Source organism: Rousettus aegyptiacus, unplaced genomic scaffold (genome assembly GCF_014176215.1).
Source record: "Rousettus aegyptiacus isolate mRouAeg1 unplaced genomic scaffold, mRouAeg1.p scaffold_m13_p_15, whole genome shotgun sequence".
Classification (NCBI taxonomy): domain Eukaryota; kingdom Metazoa; phylum Chordata; class Mammalia; order Chiroptera; family Pteropodidae; genus Rousettus; species Rousettus aegyptiacus.
In genome coordinates, this window is record NW_023416290.1 from 13729 (window position 1) to 39212 (window position 25484).

General features: G+C 43.3%; 1 protein-coding gene, 1 long non-coding RNA gene and 1 pseudogene across 4 annotated transcripts; 2 read left to right on the forward strand and 1 right to left on the reverse strand.

The window, feature by feature from the left end:
- PIP4P2 (phosphatidylinositol-4,5-bisphosphate 4-phosphatase 2) lies at positions 1-23935 on the forward strand. Of its 3 annotated transcripts, none has more exons than XM_036232741.1 (7): positions 1-154; positions 7702-7850; positions 12565-12671; positions 13689-13812; positions 17393-17445; positions 21463-21553; positions 22375-23935. In XM_036232741.1, the coding sequence occupies exons 1-7, from the start codon at positions 49-51 to the stop codon at positions 22516-22518; spliced, it is 774 nt and encodes a 257-aa protein (XP_036088634.1). In that variant the 5' UTR covers positions 1-48; the 3' UTR covers positions 22519-23935. The 3 variants fall into 3 exon arrangements, with proteins under 3 accessions (XP_036088634.1, XP_015994021.1, XP_015994029.1); XM_016138543.2 differs by lacking the exon at positions 1-154 and adding an exon at positions 485-7581; XM_016138535.2 differs by lacking the exon at positions 1-154 and having other exon boundaries at positions 481-7850.
- Positions 9462-24959, reverse strand: LOC118611962. Its single transcript, XR_004954549.1, has 5 exons — positions 24906-24959; positions 18630-18669; positions 15159-15239; positions 13595-13913; positions 9462-10318 (listed from the first exon to the last, which is right to left on the reverse strand). It is a non-coding gene; the product is annotated as an uncharacterized LOC118611962 (long non-coding RNA).
- Positions 11949-12067, forward strand: LOC118612338 (annotated as a pseudogene).
- Positions 24960-25484: the final 525 nt, after the last annotated feature.

Sequence of the window (25484 nt, forward strand, 5' to 3'; positions counted from 1 at the left end):
GGCCTTGGCGACACCGGCCGGAGCCGCAGCGGGGCCGGAGCGGCAGCCATGGCCGCGGCCGGCGCGGACGAGCGGTCGCCTCTGCTGCCCGCGCCCGGCTCGGGCGGCGTCACCCCCACCGCGCCGCCGCGCTGGCCGGAGAGCGGCCCCCGAGGTGAGGCCGCGCAGACCCCGCGCCGGGCAGGGGCGCCCCGCGCTCTGAGCCCCGAGCGCGGCGCGCGGGGCTTCGGGGGGCCGGGGGTGCGCGCGCCCGCCTCGCCCCTTCGTCCCGGGGGCGGCTGGAGGCGCCGCGGGGGGTTCACGCGCCTTCGCGATGCGGGGACCCCGCGACTGCTCACCTTGGCGTCTGCCCTTGAAGGCCGAGCTGGAAGACGCGCCCCCCCCGCCCCCCCCGCCCCCCTTCCCCCCCGCGCGCTGCGGGCCAGGGCGCAGCTCGGCCGTGGATGCTCGGGAAGAACCGAGCTCGTCCGTGTTCCCTGCAGGTCCGACATGCCGGCCCCGCTACGGCCCCGCCGGCGGCCGCGCGTTCGGGCTTCCACGGGAACCGGGAGGCGTGGAAGGGGGGTGGGGTGTTTCGGATGGAGGTGAGATTGAAATTAACTTCTAAAAAGTAGCACAGCTTAATACTGCATCTATTTCTATGCATTTTTCTTCTCGAGATTGACTCCAAGAAGATTTGATAGTGATGCAGTCTGGAGACAGGCGGGGAGGATCTGTTCACCAAACGATTACACTTGCTCGGGATCTTTGTTCTAAGCCTTTTAGCGGATCCTGCGGTGGAGATAAGGTGGGGTCAGGAGCTACAGGAAATGGAAGGCCGGACCTCGACCGACACCCCAGAGCGATGGCACGGGGGCTCGTGGCACGGGGGCTCGTCTGTGGCACTTGCGGGTGTGGCTTAACCGCCTCGCTCCTCTTTAGCGGAACAGCGAGAGATGTTTGCGAACCGTGGGAGGCAGGCCCTAGGGCAGAGGGCAGTGCGGGCAGATCGTGCTTCTTGTCGGTAACTTTCTAAGTTCAAGTCTGGAATTGGAGCCGCTGTAGAGCAGGTTGAACTTGTCTAGCATTTAAAAATTTCCGTTTAACACATTATAACTTGAAAGGCAACAATTAAGATCTTAATTCACACTTAACAAGAGGCAGGACAAAGGAAAACGATGTTTATCTGTGGATGATTCTATGAGTTGGGAAATAAGGTACAAAATGGAGCAGAGACTCACAGAAAACACCAAGTCAAGGTTCTGGTCAGCACTAAACTTCCACAGGGGTACCAGGTGGAGAATTTCCTTTACTGGGCAAATTCGATATTAATATTTTACTATTATCTAAATCGTATGGTCTAGAATAGGTTTAAATACTTTTCAATGTGTTTGAACAACTCACCCTTTTACGACAAAATATGGGACAATTTTTAAGGAGGAAAAGTTTGGACTTAAGCAACTTTCCTAAAATAGATTTTCATGCCCTCTCTATTGCACATTTTTTTTATTATGAATCAAATAGTGGCTAAAATATTCCACAGAATGACCATACTCATGGCTCTGCCTGTAGACTTCATCATTTGTCATATACTTGTTTAATCTGATAAGACTCCTCAAACTACACAATCAGGTGCGAGTTTCAGGTCAGCCGCTGAGAAGTTTCATTCCAGAAAACTTAATGTCCAGAGCAGTTCAATGTGTTAGAAAACAAAATTCAACTGAGCAAATTCGAAAGATCTTACTGGCTTTATTCAACGATTCCTGAGCCGGGCAGCACCCCATACAGCAGGGAGCAAGGAGCCCCGAGGCGCAGTGCGAAGTGAAACCCTGTCCTAGGCCAAAGTGGCCAGGACGGGGAGATGCAGAAGGTGTGTCACCTGTGGCGAGGTCACTTTCTGTTAGGGCCTCGCTGGTGCTGATCAGGTGGCTCCTGACCGACTGGTTTAAGATTCCATTTCTGGGAGAGGTCGTAAGTGTAATTCTCCTTTTGGTGGCATGGGACTCGATTTGGGGCCCGTTGTCTTGTTTTTAGCAACTGATTTAGCGGAAAGCTCTCTCCGCCTTATGGAGAATACATTTTCTTCTTAACAGGTACAGGAGACACGTTAGATCATTAGAAACACTAATTTCATATAGCAGTACACCAAGGACACTAGAAACTTAAACGAGAAGTTGAAGGCATTTTAGTTGCATTTCTTATTTAAAAACAGGCAAGCATCTTCATAAATATTATGGGAAATACACAGACCCAATTCTGGAAGAGCAGTGCTGCTCACTCCTAGAGGGATCCACTGGGCAGCACGGGGTGCCAGAGCCGCTCCAGGTGGACAAGACTGAGCACATCTGTGCCCTGCGGAGTCCACGTTGCATTGGGGGGAAGAATAAATAAACCGTGGCCGAATTCTTTCAGATGGTGGGAAACACTGTCACTAGACAAGATGTTTCCAGTAGTTGTCCATAGTTTGCATTGAAGTTGGAATTCAGAAGACCAGAACTGGAAGATCCTTTTTGATGATGAACTTTGGTTTATGATATCATTTATAGCTACCCAGACTTTTTTTTTTTTTTAAGCAGTTAAAAGCCATAACTAGCAAATATTTTCTGCGGGCTAAACCTTTGCTAGTTGTGTCCCCTTCTAAGAACAGGGATGTCAGCTCCCACCCTGAAAAGAGGTACTCGGGCTGGAGGTTGCTGGAGCACTTATCGATAGGTAACGCAGCAGCCTGCACCTGGTCTTTGCACAGTGAGAATCGTGTGGCCTGTGTGGCGCTCCAGCGTCCCGTGGTCGTCACTGTTGGGACTGGGTTCCTGCGTGGAAGAGGGACCACCTCATCTGCGATGGCAGCTCCGGCCGGGACACTTGTCAGCTTCGCTAAGGCATAGGAAGCAAAACCGGACAGTTTTAGGCTCACTTGAACGGAGATTGGAAGAAATACCACAGCATTTACACCATCTGGCTGTTGGCCTTAGAGCGGTTACTTCACATCTCTGGGACTCAGTCTTCTCCGGGGGGAGGAGCGGTATATCATTTTGCTTTTGTGCCCCATGACACAGTTTTACTGGTGAGGAATCTGGGCACACCGAGGATCATGTATCTATGCCTTTAACACATAGGTGCTCGTTATCTTCTCTTGCCTCTCTCTTGTACTTCCAGTGTCCCTCATTCATTTAAATTCCCATTTCTTCCAGTAATCTTTTGAAAATTGGAAAGATAGTATGTTGCACACTAAGGAATATTATGTGGCTCTTCTAGGCATCAGAAGCCCAACTACCTTGCAATACTTTATTCTTCCATAGAATGGATTTGTATGTGCCACATGGCTGGTCAGGGCATTCTCTTCAAAGCATGTAATTTTAAAGACGATGGCAAAATCTTCTTCCTCTCATTCTTTGTCAAGTTGAGATACGTACGCTTGGTATATTCATAAATGGCTTTTTAAAAAGTGTTCAAGATTTGAACATGTGATTTCTACAGCAGCATAATTTTGGGGAAGGTATGTTACAGGATAAAATCATATAATTTCAGGGATTTAAGTGACTAGATATACCATCCAGAGGAAAAGCAATATAGAGAGATGATAGTGATTTAAAGTGAGATGACTTCCGCAGATATCTGACTTGTTATTAACTTAGAATATAGGATGTTTATTTGTTTCCCAAATAAACATTGATTTTTATGGAGCCATATGGATTCTATCAATTAATACAAAATTACTTAAAAATTGACAGGAAAGCCATTTTCCAACTTTGTAGAATTCAGGGACCCTGTCCTGGTTCTCTGGGTGGAATATTTTACAATATACAATGACAGTAGTTTTTGTTTTTAATGCCAGCCCCCTAATGAGAATGTGATTATTAAAAAACTATCAGATGTGCCTGAGTATAAGGTGACCTAAGTGGAAGCTGGAGGGGTCTTTTTTATGGCCCAGTCTCAAATAAATCTAGTCTCTTCTGTGGTGCTGTCTTGAGGAAACTACATATCATTATGGAAAGACTGCAGAATGAAGAGCCCTGTGTCAGGCATAGTCCCTCTTTTGTAAAAAAGATGGAGGAAAGGGAACATGCGCTGTGTGCACTGCCCGTACTATGCTAGGGAAACACTGGAAAGTTCATAGAACCATGTAAACCAGTCTCGGGTTGGGCATGGTGGATGGACACAGAGGTTGGAGTAGCAATTCTGAACGACACTCGTTAATAGTATCTTGATTTTTTCACCCATGCAAGTATGTTACTAATAAAAATTTAATGTATTGGAAAGATACATTAGTGCTTGAGCCACATCATGTTATTGATCTTCGCAGGGTTCGTCCTTGACTCGTCCCCTTTAACAGATGCCGTGTTTTAGACCACGTGCCCACATCTCCGTGGAGGGCTTTGCCCCTTGCATTTCATTGTGTTCGATTTGGTCCATTCCTCTAGCCTGTCAGGACCTTAATAGGAAGAGCCCTGGTTTGCTGTGGGAAATGTATCACTGTATGCACTTTTTAGGAGAAAGTATATATATATATGTATATCTATATTTCCCCCCTAAAGCAAGAGTCATTGCCTCATATCAGTATTATTTATTAGACACTTCTAGTCTTTTTGAGATGAGATTGACTTTTTACTTCCTATGAGTAATTAAGTAGAAATGGGATTTTGTAACTGAAATATTCCAATTCTACCCATTTACCAGAGCCTTCTTTCTTCACGCACATTTCGGTCAGCTCTGCCCGAGGTCCTGGTGGGTCAGTTGCTCACGGTGACCCTTCCTCATCACAGGAAACGCCCCCGCCTCGTCCTTGGCTTTGAGCGCTGTCCTTCACTTTTTCTCTTCTGTAAGATAAAGAAATTAGACTACCATATTCCTAAGATTGCTTGAATTTCTACCATTGTGCAATTCCAAAAAATTGAGGGAGTTTTCCAGTATTGAGGACTACTGGTCTAACCAGCACTGCTCACTTGAAGAAAAACTATTTTCCATTTAGGCAGACTCCATAAAGAAAATTACTACTTTTTAAACCTGTGGTCCCCAACCTCTGCGGCACCAGGGACTGGTGCTCCTGTGAGCATCCGGTGCCTGAGGATCTGAGGCGGGGCTGAGACGGTGATGCTGGCGCTGGGGAGCGGATGCAGACAGGGATGAGGCCTCACCGGCCACCTCCCGCTGCCCTCCTGCCGTGGGGCCTGGTTCCGGCGGGCCACTGACTGCTGCCAGCCCAGGGCCCAGGGGTTGGGACCCCCTGGATAGCAAGACGTTCAAATGAATAATTTTTGTGATTCTTAATATCTAAAGACCCCTAGTTTTGAGATTACAGTGGACTTTTTATGCAGGGCAGAGATTTAAAATAGGTGGAATAGTGGCGAGCTGCTGTTTTAACGTGAAAAGAAGTAATGCAAACAATCCCAGTTTCTAATTATTGCAGTTTACTCTCTGTGGAATAAATTTCTAGACTACTGAGGAGACAGAGTTACAAGTGAAGGTTTCCTTGGGCAACAGCACAATAAACCCCTGCATCAGTTTAGTGCTGAAGTCAGGGACAGAGGGCTGGAAAGCGAGTCCCAGAAGCGCTGTGCAGCCGCACAGGGCAGCGTCTGGCCCTGCGGGGCTCTCTGTGCTGACCCCGGGGCTCTCTGTGCTGACCGCGGTGGGCTTCCGACCACCTCACTGGTGCGCTGAGGAGACGTGGCCCTCGTCTCACTGCACTCTGTGGCCGAGACACTGGCTTCTCAAAAATGAGAGCGGCAGCAGTATGTACTGTTACTTCTCCAGGAGAAATACGTGTGTGATCAAGGTCAGTGGCTCACTCATTCGCTCGTTCATTCATTCATTCATCCTTCCAGTTCATAAATAGTGAGCATCTGTCACAGACCAGACACTATGGTAACAGTTGCTGAATCAGCCTGAACAAGCCAGGTGTGACCTGGCCGCATGGAATTCGTGATTTATGACCCTCACTGGGGGTCTTCTCCCCTCCACCTCCCAGGAGTAGATGTGGGCGTGTTTCTGTTACTGAAGGCTTTCCTTTTCAGAAAGATTGAAAATTGCGTTGTGCAAGTCTGAGGGGAAGAGGCGCAGGGTTCTGCTGGCTCCGACACACTCCGCGTGCCTCGAGATCTCCCGCCCCAGCTCTCCTCTGAGCGAAGCTCGTCCGGGTCTCGTCGCCCTTCCACGCCGCTGTGCCGTGCGGCCTCCCTCGTCGCCAGTGCACGCGCTTTCTCCGTGAAATTCTCTCCGAGTTTCTTTTCTACCTTGCTATGTAAGATAGAGATCTAGGATCATAGGAAAAGAACTTTGCGTCGCTTCATAGCTCAAGAACAAGAGTGGAGACTCGCTTCCACTAACAATGCTATTGCTCATCGTGATAAGAAATGACAGGATCACATACCAGGCGCGTCTTCATTTTCAAGTGTGACGCTACCTTCTTTATTGAGACCTGATAAATTTATCTGCAACTTGCAAAGGCTCAGATCTGTTGTTGACTCATTGTTCCTTTAACCTGCTTTTGTCTTGATCAATACGTTACAGGTCACTCTGGATTAACTTTAAATTCTTTCCAGAATTTAAGGCTGTTCTTACAATTTAAGACATCTGTAGCTTCTTTTCAGGCTCCCTGTTGGGCAGTGCTCTGGTGTGAGCCTCCCAGAAATGTGTGTGGTCATTTTCAGGGTGACCTCTCTCAGAGCCTTGGCTGCTGCAGAAATTAAGCTGATTATGGATCATTTGAATGAATAACACTTGTTTCAAATACTTTGCAAGACTAAAAAAATCTACATGATAAACCACGACTACGCCAGGTGGTGCTATGTGGATTTTAAACATGCCGCAATGTGTTATGCTTTAACTCCTTTAAAAATGTCACAGAGTTCAGGAGCTAATCCAGAGGGTGGAACATCTCTATTTCAAAACCAGCTCTGTTCATGATCAGCTGTTGTGTTATGATTGTGCTTTACAGCGTCACCGAAGCCCCTTGGAACATCGGTTCTCTCCCGTAGGCGTCAATCATGTGTTAAGAGACGCTTATTTCATCTGTTCCCTTATTCTTTTTCTTGGAGTATTTAAACTAGATCCCACACATCATAGTTTTTAACCCATACTTAGGTGAAATTCTTAGATTTTTTAATGTTAAGTAAAATTTTGAGTCTGAAAACTGTTAAATTTATTTTTGTTTTGTGTCTGAAATTAGCGTGATGCCATTCTGATTAGCTTTGTTCCATACTGACAAGTTTAGTTTTCCGAGGGTCGTTTTTATCTCCCCTTGACTGACGAAACCCTGTCTTGTTCTCGTCAGAGCCAGCAGTTATTATACTGCTTCTAGCGTAAACAGAGTGTGACAGCTACACCGTTTGTGTGTGTGTGTGTGTATGCTGTGTAAAGTCTTCCTTTCATTGACTATTCTGTTTCTTGGTAGTCAGACGATTGGTGTTGGATTTTTACTTTGGGCATAAATCACCACCTTCCTGTTACAAGCTCTGTGACTCTACACCTGAGAATGGAGTGGCTGTTCTGAGTATGGGAACAGAATTGGGGTCCGTGACAAACACAATTTGGATTTCATCAGAGTTAGGAATTATTGTATTTCTCAAGATGGCCCCATGTGCGCTTCTGCTCAGAAACTGCGTAAGTTGGTTAGCTTTAAGAACATAACTAGAAGAACAGGAAAATTTCCGATAGTTTCTCACTTTACGCGTATCACACGTAGTGCCTGTGACACTGATTCAGCCACGACTGTCTTTCCAGCGGAACTGCCGCCCCCGTACACAGCCATCGCCAGCCCGGATGCCAGTGGCGTCCCGGCAGTGAACTGCCGAGTGTGCCAGTCGCTCATCGGTCTGGATGGCAAGCTGCACCAGCACGTGGTCAAGTGCACGGTCTGCAATGAAGCGACGGTGAGTGGAGACTTCCTTTAATAACGACCTCAGCTGTTATCTGACAGCTTTCCAGAGGCGGAGCTCTAGCAATGGCCTCTGCGTGGATGTGGGTTGGAGACCGAGGTGTATGTTTTTCATCTTTTCTTTCTTTTCTCTGGCTGTCTGTTTCTCTCTTAGCATACAGAATGCTTACTTTGTCATGAAAAATTTCGTGGAGAATTTAAATATAATGCATTTCGGCTCTTTTCTGTCTAAAACAAAACTGTGCATAGCCAATCGTTTTTAAGAATCTTCAGCGTCTATCCACATCACAATGAAATCCATTCTGATTTTCACTAAAATGAAAATATCCTGAAGTTTGCTATGATTGTGGACTTTGTACTTATGTAGAAAATTATTTAAACTTGTTTTATGTCTGTAGGACGTCGGTATGATTTTCCTGGGCTTTTGTGATTATGCATTTATTATTGACGTTGAGGAGCTTGGTATTTTATTCCATTTAATATTAATTTACTGAAATACTAAAAAAAATTTTATTGAACTTTGGAAAGAGCAACTAAATAAGTAAAATTTTTAGTTTCAAGTGATAAACTGGTAAAGCGTATACTGGTTAGATTAAATATATTTCTACTTTCATAGTCAGGCTTTATTTTTAAAATATCAGTTCTCCCCAAATATGCAATTAAATATTACTTTGATTTTTGTTATTTGTATTGTTTTCCTATTTAGAAAAGACCAAGAAAAGCCAGCTGGCGATTATTGTGTCTCTAGGAGCTGTAAAGCCTGGGGGCTGGACTTCGTATGTTTCAAGAAAAGTCATAAAATAAAGCCTCAACTTGGGAAGCAATATATTTCATTGTAAATACTTTTCTATAAAAGACATCATTTACAGAATCATTTTATTGGGTGATATCTGTAAAACTAGCTATTTTTTAAAATTTGAACACTAGTGTATTTAATTAGCATTAACTTTCTTAGTATTGTTTTTTGAGTTGGCAAGCTCTTAAGAGTGTTAGACACAAATAGTAATCAAAAAACATACCGGTGCCTCAGGGTTCCTTGGAATTGATATTAGCGTCTTTTTAATTTTAATATTTATTTTTATTTTTTAGCCCTTTTCCTACATCGTTTTGCTTTTGTTTTGGGAGATGCAGCAAAGTTAGACTCGGGGGCTGATCCGGGAAGAGCAGTTTATTCGTCACAGGTTTGCTGTGGGAATGAAAATAGTTCCTCAAGGCAGGGTATTCCAGACAATATCTCCTAATCCGCCAGCACAGAAACAGTGTAGTCCAAACAGGGGACGGTCGTTCCAGGCACAGTGTTCCAGGCGAGGGGAGAGGAAAGGAAGAAAGCCGACCTTTCTGCAGGGGGCGCTCGGAAGAGCCAGCCTCCAGCGCCGGGAGCTGCCTCCCAGCTGCCGGGGGTGACCCGCGTCCCCTGTGCTCGGGGCGAAGGCACCGTGTGGGCGCAGGCGAGGCTGCGCCCAGGGTCGTCACCCCAGGGACCGCCGCGTGGTGAAGAGCCACTGCCGACCAGAGTCCCCTGGGCCACGGCGGGAGCGGGCGTCCCGTCGTTTCCCGAGACCGCTGCCCGGGTCAGCGCCACCGCCACCAGACGAAACTCTCCGTGGCGCCCACGGCCTCCGGCATCTAGAGCCCGGACGCCCCCCGGCCTGGCCGCTTCTCCGCGGGGGCTCAGCGCTGAGCCCCGCTGCGCCCCTCAGCCGCTGAGCTGGGGTCCTTACTCACAGCGCCAGCAACAGGAGGACATCCTGACACGGCTAATTCACTCATGTCGAAGCAACTTTTCTTCTAAAACAACCTCTTTTTGTCTTAGTCATAAACAGGTATATTTGAAATCATATCAAAGCCATATGCAGCGCTCCACCCATACAAACTTTCGTTCTTTAATAAGTAGGAAAAAATGTTCAAAGCTTTATACTTGCACTTGGAAGTCAGCAGGACAGACTAGTCATTTATGCAGGAATCTGAGTCACTGTGGATTTAGCCGTCAGCCTCAGTCTGGCCACTTAGAAGTGATGCGTTCATATAGGATAAATAGGGTTAGACTATGAATAAACTAGTTCTGGACATAGAAAAAATTGTGCTGAAATTTTCTACCATCACTACCCCTGTTACATAAAGAGACGTAAGTTGTGACTATTCCAGAGCAAATGAATAGTAGCTAATCAGATTGCTTTGTGTGGAATTAGTAACATCACAAGGAGGAGGAAAAGTGGAAAAAAAGTATTTGAGGAGCACTTTAAAATATGACTTGCTAATGTTTGCCATGTAATTCAATCTTAGATTTATGAGTCCAGGAGGTGTTAGGCAGCCAGGAGGTTCTCTGGAGAGAACCCAGGTTGGAAGAGCAGCTCCCAAGTGTCGCCTGCTCAGTTTTGCTGTGATTCAGTCTCCTCACGTCAGCTGAAAACAGGGTGTCAAGTGTATCTTCTGGGCAGCCACCTCTGAGGGAGCCTGACATTCCTGTGGGGATTAAAGATACAGCCAGATAACCAACCAAAAACACAAACAAAGCAAGGCTAATAACACTCCTTTTTATTTCAGTAGATAGAGTCGGAGATAGAAGTAAGGTGTGTGTGTGTGTGTGTGTTTGTGTGTGCGCGCGTGCGCGTGCGTGCGCGTGACAGAGAGGGAATATGGATAAATCTTAGCAAGTCAGAGATTACAAAATTTAACGTTAAAGGAGAAGTGATTTCTAGGACAGGTTAGTGGGAAATTTGAGAAGTCCTGCAGAGAGAGGAGCTAGTTGGCTGCAGGACCAATTGCGAGTCTGAGATCTGGAGGCCGACAGGCTGGAATCCGAATCCTGCCTTGGCCAATAGTAGGTGTGTATCCGGGACAGTTCTCTGCTTGGTTCCCTTGTGGAAAGTGGCGCAGGTACTCCTACCCCATCGGGTAGCTCTCGCAATTGAAAGAAGGCGAAGCGCCCGGCACAGTGCCTGCCGCAGAAAAGTTTACTTTGCCAAATAAGAGTATTAACCCTCATGCACCAGGGCAGGGCCATTTCTCCCGACTCCACTGCAGACTAGACCAGACATGGCGCAGGCGAGCCCTGAGGACCGGGGCTTGAGCCTTCTCGTCCAGTCTCCTCGTCACACAGATGAACTGAGGTCTAGAAGCAAAGTGGGGATGAGCTGTAAAGACAAATCTTGTCATTTGCCAAGCACACGTTTCACTTAATGGTAGAATTTGGAGACAGAACATGAGCCAAATTCTGGTTTTCTTGATACTTTAGATATAGTATAGTGACACATTGTGAATTTTAGATACTTGGATTTTCTCTATAATACAGTTTAATAAGTTATAGGTGGTTTATTGCTGACTAGTGTATATTTCTAACAAGATTATTTACTTAAATTTTAAAAAATCTTTTTAAAAAAGAATTGCAAACATACAGAAAACTTACAAAAATACGAGTACATAGTGGAGAACTCCTGAGGCTCTCCCTGCGCACCCCCTGATGCTGACACTGTGCTGCATCCACTTTCTCTAGATAAGAAAATAAACTATGTTTTTTCAGAGCCTTTCAAGGTAATTGCAGACATGGCTCTTCTCCCCATGAACATTTTAGTGTGGATTTCTTTAAAAAAAAAAAAACACACACACATTCACTTCTATAATTACAGTACGGCTATCAGATGCAAGCCGTTAACGCTGTCATACTGCCCTTATCTGCTCTTGGGACCTAATTCATGCTGGTCGAATCGCTGGGCTGGACCGGGCCGGTCTGGGAGCCGATCCCGAGTGACATGTTCGCTGGGCCGTCACGTCTCTCTGGCCTCCCTTTCCCTGAAATTCGGTCTCTCTTGGACATCTTCTGAAGCGTGCGGACAGGATGTTCTGCGGACGGCCCCCCCAGTGCGGGTTTGTCTGCGGTTCCCCGAGATCAGGCTCGGGTCGCAGCCGCCGGCTCCGAGCGAGCGCATCGCAGCTCGTTGGCTTTCGCAGCTCAAGTCCCACTATCCAAAGACTGTTTTCTGTGGTGTTATTTATTTTTGCTTTTAAATTGATTATAAAATTAAAGAAAAAAAGAGAAACGCTAGCATTAAGAGCTAGTTTTGTTGTTGTTGTTGTTGTTAAAAGATGTCATACAATCTACGGCCAGGCCACCCTGAAGGTGCCCGAGCCCGGTTGATCTCAGAAGCTAAGCAGGGTTAGGCCTGGTTAGTACTTGGATGGGAGACTGGGTAGGAAGACTAGGTGCTGTAGCGTAAAATACATACATATGTACGTACATAAATGATGTCATACAATTAATCACTTCTTACAGTCCAGTGAGTAAAGTTTAGGAAAAGTTCACATTTGCCACATACTCTCCTTTGCCCACTGTCCTCACTGAGCCTGTCCTTCCCGGAGGGGCGGGCACCTTCGGTGAATGTTTGTCCCCGGCCACACAGAGAGAGGACCTCGTCAACTTTAAAGGGAAAACGACCCTCGGTCTGACGCAATATTCCTCCCATGTCGAACGGCCTGCACAGACCTATTCTGAAACATGCCCTTCATAATTAAATCTCTGCAGCCTCCGAAGCTTCACCGGGTGTTTGCCAACGTTTGAGCTGTTTAGAAGCAAATAGATGTGCTTCTCCTTAAAGTGACTTGGGTAGCACTGGCCTCAGTTTTTAAAGAATCATTTCTTTCTTATACAAAAACAAGCGCTGGAAGTTTGTGCTCTGTTTAATTCGCTGTTTCCATTTTCCTCCCTTATCTAGCCAATCAAAAATCCCCCAGCAGGGAAGAAGTATGTCAGATGCCCTTGTAACTGTCTCCTCATTTGTAAGGACACCTCTCGACGAATAGGATGTCCGAGACCCAACTGGTAAGAGAGAAAGACTCATTGATTTATTACTTGTTCGTTCAGTGAATATTTATTAAAGGCTCATTATGTGCCAGGCTTTGTTCTAAACTGTCTCTGTCATCATAGGACCTAGATTGTTTCTCTTTGTTAAAGGAACAATGTGCTTAGTTTGAAATTAATTGTTGCAGGTATATGTAAGATATAATACCCTTGAATGAGCAATGGAAGTATTCTTGGTGCTATATAAGTACTTACTGCAATGTAATAAATCAGTGAATCATTGAAATTATTTAAAAATAAGCAATCAGTTTGCCTTTGACACCCATCCCTCGTGCTGACCCGGAAGTGCTTTAATCATCCCGTGTGCCTCGCCGTGGGCCGCACTGCTTGCTGCCGAGGGTCATCGGTGCAGTGAATTCCGGAGCTCTCTGCCCATGCCGGATGCCGCCGGGCTGTGCTCAGACGGGAGGCTGTCAAGACCCTGGCTGTGTTTTTTCTGTGATGTCTGGCTTTGTGACCCATACTTGAATCATTTACAAGGAAATGAGCTCCCTTTTCCTTTCTGTCCAACTCTGATTAAAAGACCAGCCTGCTTGGAGAAATCTGGTCGTGACCCTACACTTGGATAACCTCATGGCATACACACGTTCGTTGATGTTGAATATTTCAGCTTATGTAGTCTTCCACCAAACTCGAGTTGTCTTTTTAGATAGACAATGGTAAGAACCGTTTTCTGATTTGAACTTGCCAGAACTTGCAAATGGCAGTAAATGGTTCCCAAGGCCATCAGATTAGGGCCGACACTGTAATACGTGGTTTCTGTTCCAAGTAGAAAAACTCTCATATTTTTTACATTTTAAATATTGACTATTGCTACTTTCTGTGATGTTGGCTCCAAAGCTGGACATTCAATTCACTTAATTTATAAAATAAGTATAACCTACTTTCAGGGCTGTATTCCATGTTTTTGGCCATGTTCTGCGAGTTTCATCCTCAGTCCGCAGGTGGGATAATGGCGTTTCCTTTCTCTTTCCACAGTAGACGCATAATTAACCTCGGCCCAGTAATGCTTATTTCTGAAGAACAGCCAGCCCAGCCTGCACTGCCAGTCCAGCCAGAAGGCACCAGGGTTGTGTGTGGGCACTGTGGAAACACATTCCTGGTAAGAAACAGACGCTCGTGATGACGGTGCCAGTCTCGGTGTAGAGCGCGATCATGTCATTTGACCACTGCTCACGGTCTTACAGTTTTGTCTAGAGTAAACTGATGAAAAGATTAAAATGGAGCCTTTTTAAGAAAAACAGTTCATCAGAGGTGCAGCTAGGATACACTGCCTCTTTTGTGAATTAGATAAAAGGTGCCTCCACTGATTGGTCCATTTGTTAAAAGGGGCCTAGTTGGGCTGGCAGGAGGCAGGGCCTCCCCCTGGGCCTGGAGAGACCTCTCAGCCCCCACCCCCACCTCAGGGGACAGAATGCAGGGTCTCTGCAGCGGCCCTGCGGCCCTGCGTGGTGGTTTCCAGATTCAGAGAAAACCTTATTGTAATTCATCGAGAATTCTCTGGTTTAAACTAATTGAACTTGGAGTAAGGAGAATTAACTCTGGTATCTGCAATTAGATAAACCACTGAATGGAAAATGAGAAGCTGTAAGTAACTTGATATGAGCAAAAGTTATGAGTTCGTTTTACTACTTTTAACTAACCCTAAGTTTGATTTTTAAAAGTTAATTGCATCATGACTCACCCTGTCGGAAGGGGAAGAACAGGCTTTCTTTTGTCATTCAGCCTTCAAAGGGGACAAAAAGTTTTCCTTGGAGCTGAGCATTAAAGAAATCTTCCCCAGCTTGAGCCTCGGCCTGGGCTGGGGAGATCACTGTCATCTGTGAGCGGGACCTGCTGCCACTAGGGATGAGCCAGCTTAAGAAAGTGGGGGGTTTGCTTTTTCCCTCCCAGTTTTTATTTTTAGTAAAGTAATTTTGTGCACGATTTCAAATGTCGAATAGGCCTGTAAAGCTTTATGGGCAATTGGTGGTCATCTCTTTACCTGACTCACCCCCAGGACCTCCCCAGAAACGTTCAGCTCTTCCAGCTGCTCTGCGGACACTTATTTCTATGTGTTCAAATTGTTTGCTTATCCTTTTTATTTTTGATTGAACAGTTTTAGCTATTACCTATTACCTAGTCAAATGCATACTCAGTAGAGTTGTAATATTTTATTCAATTACTTCTTAATGTTTGCATTTTTTATAATTTATGTTTACAGCTGAGCCAAATAATGTACTACGTTACTTCTGTGTGGCTTTTACATTTATCTTTGGTTTGTTGATAATTTTCCCTCTTCTCTTGAATTTACTTTTCTATGTAAAGATCATTGGTTCCTCCCACGTCCTTTTATAGAACTATAAAATTCTATCAGTACAGTCTGCAATGTCTTGGAATCTGTTTATGTGGCCTGCCTCATGGCCGCCCCTCAAGAATTCCTCATCATCACCCTAGAGCTCCTCGTACCTGCTTCCGGTGTTGGGTCCCATGCCATCCTCACGGTTGAGGCTTTGTTCCCTCAGGTGGAATTCAGTCTCTCTTAGCTTTCTGAGAAAAGATGTAGGGAAATAAATTTGAACCCTTTCACTTATTAAACAGGTATTAATCTAATGTCACATTTACTTTATAATTTGCTCAGATTCAGAATTATGGGTTGACAGTTGTTTCCTCTCAAAAATGTGAAGGCCTCTCCCAGCTCTATGGAAATCCAGCTGGGGTTCTGACTCATGACCCTTCCTGTGAGACCTTTCTCCCTGTTTGTATTCCCTCTCCTCTTTCATTTCCCGGGCGCTGTGAACACACTGGAATATGCCTGGGGTGGGGGCGCGCGCGAACCTTCCAGGTCCTCAGTGGGCCCTCTTTCCATCCACACAATTCGCTTCATTCCCTTTCTGGGACTTTCTTTATGACCAATACCTGAACTGACTCACTCGCCCTTCCTTCCTTCCTTCCTTCCTCCCTCTTCCTCCCTCCCTCCCTCCCTCTTCTCTCTCTCTCACTCTCAATCTCTCTCTCTCTTTCTCTCTCTCTCGCTGTCACTCTCGCTGTTTATTTTATTTACTGGGAAACTTTTCCAACCATATCTTCTAAATTTAATTCAAATTTTTAATTTTAGAGAGTCTAACTCAATTTTTAATTTCCAAGAGTTTTCCCGTGTTCTCTGATTAATCTTTCCTTTTTCTAAAGAGTGTTCTCATCTTTACAGCATCTTTTTGAAGATATTACTTACATTTTTTTTCTGAGATATTCTTTTTTATAGCTTATCTCTGTTTTCTCTGTACTTTTTTCTTTGTTTTTCTTTTGTGATAGAAGTTTTCCTGAGTTTATATATATTTGAGGGTAAATCACTGATTGGAATCTCTGTGCATGAAGCAGGAGTTAAACTTTTTAAAACTCCCCCCACCTTGTGAATATATTCACACAGGACTAGCAAACCTATATTTATTTAATTTTTGTAAAAAAGATAATTGTGAAAAAGTTTTTTAAAAATCTTACATCAGATACATCCTGAAAGTTATCTTCTATTGTGGAAAACATCTGATTATGTTTAAGTTAGTGAAGCTCTACTTTACCTATAATTTTTAAAAATTATGAAAAGAAATGAGTGACCCAAAATCATAAGCAAAACTAATTTTAATAACAATATTTTTGATGATAAAACTGCTAAAGTACTTAAAGGAGTTCTCCTAAAACTGGAAGGGAAATGTATACTTTACAAGAAAGTATTTCAAAAAGCAAACAAAATGGAAGGTGAGAGGCATTTTTGAATATATTTTTTTTGTGATAAAGATTTACTTTAAGTCGATGGCCAGGCCACCCTGAACAAGCCCAATCCCATCTGATCTCAGAAGCTAGGCAGGGTTAGTAATTGGATGGGAGACCACCGAGGAAGACCAGGTGCTATAGGCGTAAAAAATTTTAAAAAATAAAAGATTGTAAGCTGACAAGGTCCTTACAATCTGTGAGGTCAACCAAGTGTTGCCTCCCCTAAAATAAATAAATAAATAAATAGGATTTACTTTAAATTTGTATTGCACATTCTTTCAATCAGCGAGCTTGCTACCTGCTATTCATTTCAAGTACTGGAATAACAGTCCTGTGAGAAAGGCAGGCTGCTCACTCACAGGGAGGGAGGTGGGAGAGAAACTTGCACCACGGGAGTATGTCATCGTCACACAGCATAAGCAGAGGAGCAGAAAGCAGCTTCCTGACTTGGTTTTCCCTGTTCTAAGTTTATTTCGTTTATTTACTTTATGAGTTTCCCACATTAATAGAATAAATAGTTGGATTGCAATAGTGACTCTAAATATTCATGTATTTAAAAGACTAGTCCTCAACATTTAAAGGAAAAACAAACTGTTGAAGGTACATGAAATATGTTTTTATTCCCTGGAAGTGAACCGAGACATAAATCTGAAGAAACGACCCCAGTTACTTCAGCACATTTAGTTTTCTCTGTAAAGCAAACCTAGATTGCGTCAGAACCTTGGAAAAACCATGAGAACTGTCTCAGAGGGGAATCCCAAACTGTATTTTAAGGGTGGGGGAGACGTGTTGGTGGGAAAAGCTCATGTCAGCCTTGAGAAGGCGGTTGCTTCTGCTGTGATCTCTGATAACATTTGAACTGAAGGAAACGTCTTATCAGATTGGTAGTTTTCAGTTGTTTTCCTTCTCAGCCCCTCTCTTTATTTATTTTACAGTGGATGGAACTGAGGTTCAACACTCTGGCAAAATGCCCACACTGCAAAAAAATGTAAGTTCCCTGTGCTGGAAATGCTCCTGGGAAGTACTCAAGAACATTTTAGAGATTTCAGAATTCTCATGTAGGTAGATTTTGATTTTAAGATGCTGTGGGATGATTGAATGCTCAATATATTTATATTTTTCAAGACTTAAAAAAAAAAAATCTCTAAACTGATTAACATATTCCAATTTGAAATTAAAATGGTTTAGCTTGATTATTGCTCTCTGAAGGAAAATCAATCAAATTCAAGAAAGAAATGACTAAAATTATCATTTTAAAATGTCCTAGGAGGTTACAATCTATCACAAATAATCAAATTAAATTTTAAAAATGGAGATAAATCAAATTGTTTGGGGGTTCATAATTAGGTAGTTGTTAGCTATTATCATCTCCTGCCAAAGAAGATTATTATCTGATGGCAAATCTTATATAATTATTTATTTATTTTAATTCTTCAGTCTTTCTCTTTATTCCTAAAGAGTGCACCTAAGGAAAATACCAAAGGCAATATAACGATGGGAAAAAATAGGGGATATTTTGATTAAAGACAGTTTATGGCAGTGTATTGGGGGTCTCTAAGTCCCCCCAAGATTCCATGATTTTCTAGGAGGACTAATAGGAATTACTACATATTTGTACTCACAGCTGTGATTTGTTAGGCACATGGGGCAAGTCTGGAGCAAACCCAGAGTCCTGTCCTGGTGGCCGCACTCGCCCCCACAGCCCCTCCTAACCTCAGGAATCTCACGACACACGCGGTGCCCGAGGTTCTCATGCCACTGGCCGTGTAGGCACCTACTGCCTCGCACACGCCAGATTTCCAGACTCCCAGGAGGAAAGCAGGTGTCAGCATACACCATGGTGTTTGCACACCTGAGGCGTTGTAAGCCACTCTGAGTACTTAGGGAGCGGCGGAGACTTTCTAGCCATCCAAGTTCCCAGATGCCCGCTGAGGGCCAGCGTCGCAAGCAGGCCTTCCTAAGGAGAGCAGTCTCAGCCTGCTGTAGTCACAGCTTCCTGCACGGAATCTATTTTCATAATATTTTAATTTAAAAATTAGTATTCTCTACTTATGTGTAGATTACAACTTAAGCTAAGGAAATTGAACTGAAATGTCTTGACAATTCAGTTTTGAAAATTGAAAATATGAGTTCATAGTTTAATCTGTGTGATCCTTAGTATGATATACATACCTTATCTATTTTGATAGCAGAGAAATCCTAGGAATGATTTCTAGGAAGAAAGAAGTAAAAACCGCCTGAGAAGTAGAGTATATGGAACAAAGTGTTTCCATTTATCTCTGTTAGAACTAATTCCAACTAAATATAGTGCTATGAGAATAACTCTTCACATAATATTTCTAGTATCAAAGGAACAGATTTTTAAAAATTTTTTTGTGAAATTAATCATCTGAATTCTTAACTTTGAATTCAGTAGAAGTCTGTACATGGAAAAGCAAAGGGGACAACCCAAAATATGTACACAGAAAAATATATACTCAAGGGACACCCCCTACACAAGTATGTGAGCATATGTGTGAGTGATCCGTATTTCTGTGTTATATGTATTTTTACAAAAATGAAGAAAAATAAATTGCAGGTATCTTCACTGTGGACACTAAATTCAATTAAAAAATTATCTAGGAAATAATAAACAGACTTCTTGTGATTGGCAGTCTCTACTAAACACAGTGGCAGTTGCTCTGTGCACGCAGAGTACGAGCTGTATCTGCCCAGCAGCCCAGGCGTGCAGGAGTGCAGGAGTTGTCATCCTCCTTCTGCAGTGAGGAACTGTTAGGGAGGTTAAAGATTTGGCTGAAGCGATGTGCTTGGTTAATTGTTTCAGAACAGTGGCAGTATTTTACTACTAATAAAGAAGTTTTGAATGTCTGAGTACTCCGGTTAAAACATCACAAGACCGTCTATTAATGGGAAGAAGAATTTGTATCAGTTACTTAGAGAACAGAAATTCACACAGGATAAATCTGCTTAAATATCATTCTCGAGGGATGTTGACAGAATTGGAATCACATGCTAGACTTGGGAGGGCTCAGGGCACTCATTCCTGACTTGAGCAAACATGCTGTGATCACATGGGTACTCGTGGCTTGTGTCTGGATTTCTCATTGAATGTTTTTCTTCATAACAAGATGATGAATCATCTGTTGACGTAAGATTCTGAGATAGAATTTTATTTCTTTAAATACAAATATCAACTATTTGAAGTTACTTTTAAGTTTTAGGGATTGCCGAATCATTCCCCGGAAAGCATCACAGAACATGCAGGGGAAGGCTCCCCAGGGCTCCAGAGGCCAAGGAGCCTTTTTCTGTATTCCTGGTGCTCGTTCAGCTGCTGGGCAGTTGCCGCTGGTGGCAAGGTTCCTCTTTCAGTTGGGCGGCACGTGGCCACTGCTGCACAGAGGATGTAGTCCTAGCAATCTGAAATACAACTTGGATCACATTTCCATGCAGATGTTATGGTGGACCTCAGACTACTCCCAATAGCAAGCTGTGCATCACAGTAAATAAGGATGACCCCCCAGGTCATCCATGTTTATGTTCCGGTGAAGTCATCACAAATTGATATACGTTTACAGCATTGTTTATCAAATTTTAAAAAGATTTGGGACTTAAAATCATTTTTCTGTTTTGCAAAATTAACCTCTTTGGAATAGCACATTTCTAAATTATGCTTAGTAAGTGATGCATTTCTGTATTCATGTAGTCGGCAGACGTTCCTTGAGCAATAACTGTGTGCTAGGCATGATGTTGGCACTGCGTTGGTCACACAAAGGCAAATCAGCTTTTTCACTGGATCATTCAATAACACAGTACCTGATATGTATGTTTCAGAAGAGAAGAAAGCACTAATTTGGTTGTTTGATAATAACTGCTATGTATCATTTTGAAAATTAGAAGTAAAGAGAATGAAAACTATTGGATTTGGAATTTAAATTGAGAAGTGTGATAACTGTATATGCTTTTATGAATTTTCCATAGGCTCCTTGCAGTCTATATTAAAAGATTTCAAAAAGTTTAATCCTTGAATTCTGTAATCCTAATTCTAAAAATGTATTTGAAGAAACCAATAAAAATTTAAGCACAGTGCTTTTAAATGCTGTTTAGCTGGCATTACTTATAATAATGAAAACACTAATTGTCCAATAGAAGAGAATTGGTTTAAATATATTCATCCATCAGAATTCTAGTTTGAGAATTCTTAATAATATAGGAAAATGCTTATGCTATATTTGTAAAGTATAGCTATAGGAAAATATGTCAAAATATTGAGTATCTCTTTATGGTAATGGATTATAGGTAATTCCCCCTTTTTCTTTTATTCTTTATTTTCCAAATTTTCTACACTAAGCATATACTGTTATAACTTAAAAAAAAAACAGGAGCACTTATGGGTGTTTTTTTGTTGTTTTTTGATTTATGGACAAATACTTAATGGACTGGAGCAGAAAATAAATCTTAGAACTCATTGTTCAGCATAAGTTCCGATACAGATAAGGAGGAACATAGGAGACCTGAAACAGATTAGACTGATGGGGGTTTTCATAAGCATAAAATTTGGTTCCAGGACTGGAGAATTGATCATTAAAAAGCATAGACTAGAGGGGAAACCTCCGCTATATATGATTTAGTATTCTACTTTCAAGGTAGACATGAAAATGCTATTCATAAGGCTAGCACTCACTTTCCATTCTGGAATAGAGTGTTTGGAAATGTATTTTTATCTTGAAAGATCATTATTGACCAGAGTGGTTTTTTTTTTGTGGATATTGTCAATGACAAAGGCTTAAATTTTGTTTAAAGACACAATAATATATTATAAATTCACCATTTATAATTATGGCTAATGGTAGCCATTAAAATGACATTTCTATGCATGGTCTCGTCTTTCAAGTTGAAGAAATGAAAGTACATATGTTACTAAGCAATATATGAGTACTCACGAAGATGAAGTAGAGAATCATCATGTAAACACTTAGTAGTCTCTTTTGCTTTCTTGAACTTGCAGTTCCTCAGTGGGTAGTGCACTTCCGCGAAGACGCTGCTGTGCATACATTACCATTGGAATGATATGTATGTTCATTGGAGTTGGATTGACTGTGAGTATTACTGTTAGAATCCTTTACTGTCAACTTGATCATGAGTAAATGGTGAGGCCTGGGACCACCTTCAGTGACTGACCCCTGAAGAGCTTGCCCCCTGGCATACCAGGCCCAAAAGCTTCTGAAGGACTGTGGGCCATTTGAAATTCATTCCTCAAACTTGTGTTTAGTGGGGCTTGCCCGTCCAGGTGACATGCTGTCTTGAGACCCCTCTGAAGGTCCTTGACATTGGGGCCTTTACCATCTATTTAACAAAAGCCCACTTTCTTTTAACTTAATGCCACGGCCAAAGACAAAGCCATACTCAGTCAGCTGTGGAAGTCTGAAAAACCACCTTCTCTTTATTGAAGTCAAGCAGAGGTGATTATTCACACGAGGGTGGCTTATTTTTAGAGGAGACAGAAACTTAGCAGTTGGCACGAGGATTGTCCAAGAAGTGGAACGGACTGATCTGTTTTGCTGCCATTCCATTAATTTTTCCATGCTCTTTTGTTCCATCTGGTCCCAAATTATTAGCAATGTTTCCATTGTGTCACACAATACTAAGGAATTACATAGATTAAGTTCCTTTTGGAGATAACATATTTTAGTGAGCTTTTTTGCTTCACAAAATTTATAGTTACTATAACTAGCAGCATCATCTTATTAAATTTTACCGTCAGTGATAGTCAAGAAACACACCAGCTCATATTTTATAGGGATGTTGTGGACTCAGGGATATAGTTCATAAAAATCACATGTAAGCCAACACAAGTTCTCTAAGTAGATAATTTTTTAAAGTTTCTAATCTTTTGATTTTTAATTGCTTTTTATTTTAGGTTGGCACCCAAGATTTTGCAAGGCGATTTCATGCAACCTATGTTTCTTGGGCAATTGCTTATCTCCTGGGTTCGATCTGCCTTATACGAGCTTGTTATTGGGGAGCCATAAGAGTGAGTTATCCAGAACACAGTTTTGCATAAGCTTGCTCATGATTAAGTGATGCAGGTGAGAGTAACGAGCTGTTCTTGATAAACTACTCTGGACATCTTTAAATCACGTATCCTAATGGATTCCATTTTGGTTTATGTATAAAGTTTCAGGACTTTGGGAGTCTTTTATGAACAAATGCTCATTGCACTACATTATATGCAAATAATATTTTGTTTTGCTGCTAGGTCTTCAAGCTCTGAATAATAAAGCAGTGTCTTCATGTTCTTTTACATCTCTTAAAGACATTTTTGGATCTGTCACCAAGCATTAGATCTAACATCACCTTTCATTATTTTTAAATCAGTTATTCCGTTACTTGCTGGTCCGTGAGTATTCCCAAAAAGTGTTTATAAATGTTTCTACAATATCTTTACATTTATACTTAATTTTAATTAAATGGAATCAAAATTGCTTGCTTTAAAATTTAAGCAATATGCATTTTGCTTGAACTGCTTATTGAAACTAACCTAAGATCATAGTAACTTTATTCAGGAAAAAAATTTGAGTGTATCTTCCAACGCTTGACATTCTTGTCAGATAAAACCATTTCTAGATGCTGTATGCTTCTTTTTTGTTGTTTGTAGAAAGATACAATATTTTGGTAGTACTTTAAAATACAAGAATGAAAACATTTACTTGTCCACAGTTAAAGATAATGTTGGATAAATGTTTTTTTCCCTTAAAGATCACAAGACGTTTGTCTTTCATTTTTGTCTGTTTTTTTTTTTTATTTACCAATTATAAAAGTCCTGGTCTAGATTTATGAAATTTAATGTTAATCAGCCATATGTATTTCTTTATACAGCCTGGAGGAAGTATTTTACGGAACATGTTTTATAATACTTAACATTTAAACAAAGATGTATTTACACTGTGCCACCCTTGTCATTGAATCATGGTAAAGTTTTCTCATGGGATAATTTTGAATTACTTCTATGTGAAGGGAGCCTACAGCATTTTACACTAGCTAAAATGTTGAGATTAGAGGTAGTTACTCTAAACCATTCTTCTCAACTACAGCTGGTCAGATAATCAATTTGTTCAAGAAAATGGATCAAAGACAAAAAGCAACATAGTTTTCAAAGAATTCACTAGGATTTAAGGACTCAGCTCTCACACTGCCCATCTTTGCAGTTTTGAAAAAGAAATTGCTTAGTTGAGAAATAATGTCCTAAAGCTTTTAACGTGGAATTAGGAAATGAGATGATCTGAGTGAGTTAACTGGCTATTCCTGGGATATGAATATTTTAAATTAACTATGTTCCTAATTAGTATAAAAATTTACTCATCAGAGTTTGAAACAAAATACACGCGAACTTAAAAGAATAATATAAATACATAAATGCAGTAGCTCAGGATTATGTACCTTTGAAAATACACTAATAAAGATTATTGTTCAAAAATTAATTTGTTCTATTCCATTATTAAAAAATAAGATGTGATTTCCACAATTGCCATGATCTGGTTGTGGAGTTTTTATGTTTGAGAACATATATTTCTTTACATAATCACTTATTTTTCTAGTATTTTCATGGTTTCATTAAAAAAATATTTTTATATCCATTTGTAATATACTTTATGTAAGGTATGAAATGATAACCTAATTTATTTCTTAATGTTTACGTAGTCGTAACAGCATTGTGTATTGAATAATCCATTCTTTCCCTATTACTTTGAAATCCCGTATTAAATTATATGCTGCATGAGTATATTCCTTTTGGAATATAGCTCCATGATAGCAGGAACCTTGGTGGTCCCTCTCATTGCTTTATCTCCAGCATTTACAACAGTGCCTGATGTATACGTGCTCAATAGATATTTGTTGCATGAATGAATAAATGAATGAACTGGTATGTTACATTCTTAAATGCCCTTGACTCTGGACTTTATCTTTTGTTAAAGTATAAGTAAATATCTATTAATTTTGAGTCATGGAAAAACTCCAAGTAAAACCCTAAAGCAGAAATCACACAGGAAAGAAGCTTCGACGCCGCCACTTCCACGAACGCCCGGGAAGCGCGCGACGCTTATTTAACCGCCTCGCACCGCCTGCTCCGAGCTGCCCTGGGCCCGCCCCTCCGCCCCGCCCTCGGCACCGCCTTTGCACATCCGCCACGCCTCAGCATCCCAAGAGCTGCCCTCGACCCCCTCGAGCTGCTCTCGGCTCCTCCTTCCAAACCATAAGCCGCTTGGCTCCGCCGTCGCGTCGCGCGCTCCGGCATCAGCCTCGCCTTCCATCCAAAATCCGCCCGCGCCGCATGTCTCGCCCTCCGCCCCTCCTTTCCACACACAAGCCACCCTCGGCTCCTGTTTACCACCATCAAGCCTCGTTCTGCCACGACCCTGCCCCTAGCCCACAAGACGCCCTCGGCCTCACCTTTCCACCCAAAGCCGCCTGCGCCTTGCATTCGGTCCAGCTGCTGCCCTCGGCCCCGCCCTTCCACCCAGACATCGGCCCCGCCCCCCCGCACCACACGCCCTCCCTCAGACGCGCCTCCACCCCGGGAGCAGCCGTTGGCTCCACCCTCACGACACGCCCCCGTGCACGCGAGCCGCCCTCAACCTCGCTCCCGCCACGCCTTCGGCCCCGCCCCGCGAGCCGCCCTCGGCTACGCCCTGCTCCCTCAGCCCCACCCCGCCGCCACACCCTGGTCCCCCGCCTTGCCACCTACAAACCGCCCTCGGTCCCGCCACGGCGCAGGTCACGCGAGCCACCCTCGACCACGCCTTCGCGCCACGCCTCGTGAGCTGCCTTTGGCCCCGTCCCTGCCCCTCCAGCGGCCCCGGCTCGTCCCGCCGCCACGCCTCCGCCACGCCCCCGCCCCGCCCCGCTGTCACGCTCTCGGCCCCGCCCCAGCCCACCAGCCGCCCTTGGCCCCGCCCCGCCCCCCGGCCCGCCCCGCCCCGGTCCCGCCCCCGGCCCGCCCCCGCCGTCACGCCCCCCCGCCCCGCCCCG